The sequence below is a fragment of the Asparagus officinalis genome, chromosome 1 (genome assembly GCF_001876935.1).
Source record: "Asparagus officinalis chromosome 1, Aspof.V1, whole genome shotgun sequence".
Classification (NCBI taxonomy): Eukaryota; Viridiplantae; Streptophyta; class Magnoliopsida; order Asparagales; family Asparagaceae; genus Asparagus; species Asparagus officinalis.
In genome coordinates, this window is record NC_033794.1 from 47057047 (window position 1) to 47064285 (window position 7239).

A 7239-nucleotide genomic window follows, 5' to 3' on the forward strand; every position below is an offset into this window, starting at 1 on the left:
ATTATCTTTTACTGATGTGAAGCGCATCGGCACATTAGGTAAAATCCAGAAAGAAACCATAATAGTGAGAAATAGAACAATGGCAATGAAAAAATGTTTAACAACATCAGTCAACAGCTAATTCCAATCCTTCCCATTCAATAGCATGCCTTCTCTAACAACAGCATCAACTATATGGCTTTTCATTTGGTCGAATTACCACCACTACTACATCCTCGAAGAGACTTGTTTGCTTCAATCACGAAAATATTTTATGCTTATAGGCTCCAGTAAGGAAAAAAACTCTTGAAGGATTTATGCCTTCAGGGAGACTTAGATCTAATGGGCTTTGAAGAGGGAATCAAACAGGATAATGATCTAGCCAAAATCTCCACCATTTGGGTGATAGTCCATGCTCATTTCTTATCAAGTCAAAACTCTTGCTTACTCATTGTTGTACACAATGTCCTATAAGGAATTGTTCACACCATTCTACGACACCTGTTTTTTAGAGTTCATTCATTCAACATATGATGAAAATATCAAGGTCGACTTCTAGAAGGAAAATGACAAAGCAGAGTCTCTATCCGAAGCATTGCCATTCAAGTGTAATCTAGACTACACAAACTTACCAACAAAACAATCACCAATGGTTCAGATAATACTAGAACCTAGATACATTATCAAAAGTTAAAATCCAATATAGCTTCCCAAATTCATCTTCTGCGAAACTCCAGTAGGTTCCTTCCAACAATTGCTTTTATCAAATGAACACTTCTCAAATTATTTGTTCTGCAAACATTCCACCTTTTCGTTCATTGTCTAGCAGTGACATTATCACTTTCGCGAGCAAATTACTAGACTCCGCCATTAAATATCACAAATATCACTAACTAATTTCTTGTCTTGCAACAAGTCAGCAATAGATGTTGGATGTAATAACATGTTTATCTGTAACATACCCAACCAAACGTGATATAAAAGATATTTACCAAACTAGGTGAAACAAAAATATAATTGATTTTTGTCACTCTCTACTCAAATCACCTATTTCAATAAACCCAATTGAACAAGCAGCTAATTTGACCACAAGCCCCATTATTTATCAGGAGCAAGTTATGTGAGATTGGAAGAACCAAATAACATTTTTTATGAAGATCATATGTCATCCTGCATGGATAATAGAGCGTGCAACACACATAAAATCAAATATAGCTAGTTGTCAGCCAAATATCATCATGCTACCAGCAGGCAGCATTTCAACTAACCTTATAGACCCAAGTTAACCAACAAATCAAGCTACCTTCACAAAAATGAGTTGTGCATCCTCCTCGTGGAACTAATAATCTGACCAAGCCCCCGATCCACAAAGCAGTTCACCATGGGGCATATGTGATCATTTTGCCTCGTAGACGGGGCAATTAGTGTTGTAAATGTCGAAATGTCGGGTTGAGGGAACGAGTGCCATGGATATGCTATTTTGATGGCGGATTGCGGATTTCAGGCCCACATCAGACATTGGGGGCGAGATGGTAGATATATCAGCCGATTTTTCAGCTTTAAAAAATCGACCGATATGATTTATTTTGTTTACCCAAAACCCAAACCCCTCGACTTATTTTCAGCTTTGGTTCCCAAATACACCTGATAGCATCACAAATTAGGGCAAAAAAAGGTAGTAGCTGCTCTTCTTCTCTGTCGTATTCCCTATCACCACAGATCCCGACCAATAACTCAAAATCGTTGCATCAGAGCTCCAGAAATCACTGGTACGTCTTTCTCTTGTTCTCTCTATCTTTCTTCTCTCTTTCATTCCCCCTCTCTCACTGTCCCCCACCCCCTAAAAAAATGCTCTGATTATCAATTTTTTTGTCAAACTCAGATTGTGGAAGCTGCAGGTTTCAAGTTTTCAAGGGCCAAACGATCAAATACCTTTTGTTTCTTTCTCAATGTCGGTTTAGATTTCATTTAGGATATTATATTACACATGCACATCATCCAATATGCCAATCCAATATTTATTTTATGTCCTCCGATATATTTTTTATTTACGTTATCCGACATGAATTTTAGTCCACCCGACATGAACCCGATATCTAACATTTAAAACCTTAGGGACAATCTACTTCTCTTCTTGCACCTAAATTTCTGATATATGCATATGCATAATTCATAGAACTTAAATAGCACCCACATTTGTTAAATTGCACACAGGCCAAAAAGGATAATTCCATCGCATGCAATTTAAAATCTCCGAAGAAGATAAAAACATGACACTGCCAACTATACAAAGTTGTCAATGCTGCTTCCACCGAAAGCCATGCGCAAATTGCCCAACAGTAGTCAACAGAACATAACATGCTTTGAGACTCAAGCCCATAGTAGAAATATATTCTGATAGAAAGAATGTAAACAAAATCTTATTACAATCTCCTTGATCTCTACCTGCTAACATAATGTGTCTCTTGTCACTCCAACAAGGAAGAATGAGTTGCATAGTGATGAAATGTCAGAGAGGGAGAAAGAAAAGAGGGATAGAGGTATTAGGGTTATACTATTTTTTAAACAAGGGATTTTATAAAAGCACAACTCTGGTGCGTTAATGAAAAGTCGAAGAGAGAGATATTGGGGTTAGAATATTTTTAAATCATTTGAAGAGATTTTATAGAAGCACATGTCAATTGCGTGAAGGAAAAATCATCAAGTCTCTTACATTGTTAACCTATATTACTTTAGTCAAAAAGTCCCTTTATTGTCAAATTACTATGTGACTATTCATTAAGTTAGATAAAAGGCTCGCCTTTAAAACAATGATACTGATCACGTGTTTTACATCATCTTTTCCTGGTCAGGGCAAGCTAGAGAAAAAGCTTGTGCTAGTAGCAATTTGTCCCTTTGACAAGTCGCTACTAGCAATTAATGCTAGCTCTTCTTCAAAATACTAAGCATGTTTAATTAATGCTAGGTCGTCTTCAAAAGACTAAGCACGTACAATTCATGCTATAATAGTTTTTTTTGGTTTATGATCTACATGATTACTAGAATGGAGTGTTGTCACTTGTCACTAGTGCACTGACCATACCGCATGATTTAACATATGCAAAGCATTGATCCTATCATATCATTGAGTTCTAACTTTGATTCTAGCATGTGTGGGTAACTTAATGGTGGAAGAGGATCTTCGCTTTAGATATAAAAATTTAAAAAAAAAGTTGTAAAAGCTTTGGTAATTGGTAGCACTAGCTAGCATATCCTTCTATTACCTTGCAAGTCACAACTAACAAAAAATTTCATCAACAAAATATTCTCTTTTACCTAACTCTATAAGTTCCTTGGATTTCAAGGAAATCAGTACAATCAAAAGAATAAATATTTAGAAGAACAAATAGTTTATTTGATAATTTATAAACTTTGTCTGGCAACCTAAATCTCTTCTTTTATAGAATTTAATATTTTTTATTTTGGGTTTTATAGATATTAGTTCCTAAATCTTTCATATTATTCTGTCAATCTCCTTAAACATTAAATTATTTAGTTTCCCGGTTCATATAATTTGCTTCATATTAGTATGCAAGACTATTTTTTTGTTCAATTTATTAACTTCTGATAGATTATATTAATTGCACGACAACATTTCATTCCAGTCATCATGTAGGCTAGAAATAAAAATAAAAAATATTATAGCATTAATTGCACGTGTTCAATATTTTAAAGACAAGCTAGCATTAATTGCTAGTAGTGAATTCTCACACTATGACAAGTCACCACTAGCATAGGCTTTTCCTCTAACCTGCCCGGACTAGGAAAAGATGACAAAAAACACATGTTTCGGTATTATTATTTTGAAGACAAACATTTTACCTAGTCTATTCAACCTAATGAATAGTCAAATAGCGACTTGAGAATGAAGAGACTTTACAATTAAAGTAAGAAAGGATTGCTAATGTAAAGACTTGATGATAGCGTATGACTTTTCATTTATGTAGCCGAGCTATACTTCTACAAAATCTCTTTAAAAATTAATAAAATATTCTAAGCCTAATACCCCTCTCTCTCTCTCTCTCAGACTTTTCATTTACATAGTTGAGTTGTATTTCTATAAAATCTATTGCTTAAAAAAATATTCTAATCTCAATACCTCTCTTTTTAACATTTCATCATCATGCAACTTATTCTTCCTCGTACAAGGGACTGGTGACACATCATGTTAGCAGTTAGGGATCAAAGAGATTGCAGCAAGATTTTTATTACACTCTATCTACTAGTCTATATTTCTATTAGGGATTTTGAGCATCATAACCTCTTATGTTCTTTATCCCATCTCATTTGAGTAGAAAGCTCTTTTAAATAATAAAAACAACAGGAAAAAAATAGTAGAATTGTAAATCTAAGGCTTACTTTAGCAAATGCCTATTAACCTAGTTAAGACCTTGACCAGATTATCTCTGACACAGGCAAGTGGTCTAACCCTAGCTTGCTTAAGGGCCAAAATTTGAACTAACAATATAAGGTTCAATCCTGACTCAACATTAGTCAAGCAAAATTGAAGTCCTTAACCAAGTTAGTTTCAACAAACTGGTTAGTGGGGAAGATTTTACTAAACACCCCATAAGTCCAAAGGTTAAGTTTGATGGAATATTCCCCTAAATCCACAAAGCAGTTCACCATGGGAACTTATAGGCTCCAGAAAGGGTTTATGCCTTTAGGGAGACTAAGACCTAATAGGCTTTCACGAGGGAATTAAATACAACGACAATCTGGCCAAAATCCCCACTGTTTGTGTGATAGTCCATGTTATCTCATCTTCTTAGTGTTATATATAAATTTATAAACCTCAACATTATCACAATACTGAAGTTTTAGTGTAGTGGCAGGTCCTTTGACATAATACCAAGAAACCTTGGTTTTGACACATAAAAATGACGCTCACCCTGCAAGAGCTTGTTAGATATGAATTTTCTAGGATTTTTCATATATTTGCCCCAACATCTTAGGTATTTTTAAATAAGACCTGCGAATCATTAATATTTAAAAGAAGTCCACCAAATGTATTAAGTTGTCTCATATAGATGATCATGATCCTACGATGTTTATCCTTTATTGTAACCACACATTAGCCCAACTATGTTAACTTGCTTGTTAATCCCTCATCTTCTTCAAATAATTACAAAATAACCCTCAATGACTACTTTTCATGACCCATTGCCAAATAAAAACCCTCCAACTTTTCTCCAATCTTGCACTCCATTCTTTGGTTTTTTTGTTCTTACTGAAATTCCCTATTCACTATTGGATTTCAGTGTTTTCAAGCTTCTTATATGTCGTCTTCAGACAACGAAGGAAGATTTGAGCATGAAAAGATGTGTGCCTGCTATTAGTCTAGCCCAAACAGAGACATACTTTCATGGCTCTACACTCAGAAACCAATACATTCCTTCAAACTGGGCTTATACCCATGTCCAAGTGAAAACAAAATATCTCCCAAGTGAAAACAAGATATCACCTATTAGATACTCAAGGAGCCTGACAACTTAAAGCTAGATCAGTTTTGAGATGCTCTAGTACATAAGAATATTGAGGTAATAATCACAATGCTTTTTCACTTTCAGGTTTGAGGAGATTTGGGCTCAAAGTTAAGAGGGGAAAACAAAAGGAATCCCAAATCAACCCTTGTCCCTCTAATTAACTACACTTAATTAGAGTAGGTGGGGGTATTAACTCAACCCCAGTTAATAATAGAAATCGTAAACATTTTCTTATTTGAGTTGAACTCATATTTGGGGGACTTATCTTATTTAAAATTACCTAAGATTTGGGAGACCAATATAAGAATAACCCAAAATTGTAACTCTCAAATCACACTGCAACTTTGAAGTTTTGATGCAGCGATAGGGTCCTTTGACACTTGTCAAATCCTAAATCTTGTTATCTTTCTCATTGATGTACACAATCTCCTACAAGGAATTGTTTGTGTTGTTCTACAACACTTGTCTTTTAGAGTTCATTCACTCAACATCTGATGAAATATCAAGGTCGGCTTCTACAAGGAAAATAACAAAGCAGCCCCTATCCGAAGTATTGGCATTCAAGTGTAAGCTAGTCTTCACAAGCTTACCAACAAAACAATAACCAATGTTTTCAGATAATACTATAACCTAGATACCAATCAAAAGTTGAACTAAATATAGTTTCTCAAATTCATCTTCTATGAAAGTCAAGCAGTTGCTTCCAACGATTGTTTCTGCCAAATAGGAACTTCTCAAATTATTTGTTATACAAACATTCCACCTTCTTATTGTGCATTTTCTTCATATTTTAACCCTAGAACCTTCACATTTTCTGTGTAATGGTAGACGAGATGAACTAATCTTGATGGCGTAGTTTTTATTATAAGGATTAAGATGTAGGTTAGATAGATTTTCCAGTAGTCAGTATCAATTCCACAGTTTCTAAAATTAGGGTTGCTACTCAAGACTTTGAAGGTGACTCAACAATTAAGTCAATGTCTACATGCGCAAACCCATCCCAAGAACTCTTGAAATTATGTACAATAAATTTTAAATTTTTGGCAACAGAACAAATAAAAGTTACCCACTTCCCTAAATCAGCAAAGGGGGCACAATCCCTCAAGCATCAGCAACCCAATTCCCCAAATACCAACTAGCGCCCACAAATTTAAATCAATTTAACAACAGAACCAAAGGGGAAAAAATCCTAGCTAGCTAGTAACACAACAGAATCAAAGAAAAAGAAAACCCTAGGTAGCTAATAACACTGACCTCTCTCCCAGAGTGATGATGGCCGGCGGCGGAGGAGGACGGCTTGTTGGAGTCCGAATCGTCGGCGGGATCATCGGCCACCGGAATCAGAAGCTCTCGATCTCTCTCTCTGATCGCCATCGAGTTCGAAGCCGGCGACTTGTCGTCGCCCATCGCTTGTTTGCTTTTAGTTGCCCTGCCGAAGCCCTTTCTTTTTTAGTTTTCTTTAGTCGGGTTCTCTGTTGGCGTTTTGCTATTTTGCTTGTTAACCCCCAAGCCTTTGCTTATTTTATATTGGGCCCTAACATTGTGATTGGGACATCACCGAGAGCTCGGAATTTGATGAAAAAGAGTAAAGACAAGAAAAAACACAAATCTCATTTGAAATTTTGGTGAGGAGAAAAAATGGGGATTTATTTCGCACTGCTTGGGAACTTTCATAGAGAAAACATAATGAATTTTCACAATCTTAATAATTGAATTTCATCTTCGGATGGTAAAA

General features: G+C 35.5%; 1 protein-coding gene across 1 annotated transcript in view; it reads right to left on the reverse strand.

Moving 5' to 3' along the window:
* The window catches only part of LOC109823589 (protein LIKE COV 1-like), a 12179-nt gene extending 5208 nt beyond the window's left edge, over positions 1-6971 (reverse strand). Inside the window, exon 1 of the mRNA XM_020389870.1 lies at positions 6759-6971. Within this exon, the coding sequence (XP_020245459.1) occupies positions 6759-6911 (153 nt within the window). The 5' untranslated portion in view covers positions 6912-6971. The remainder of the gene's footprint in view (positions 1-6758) is intronic.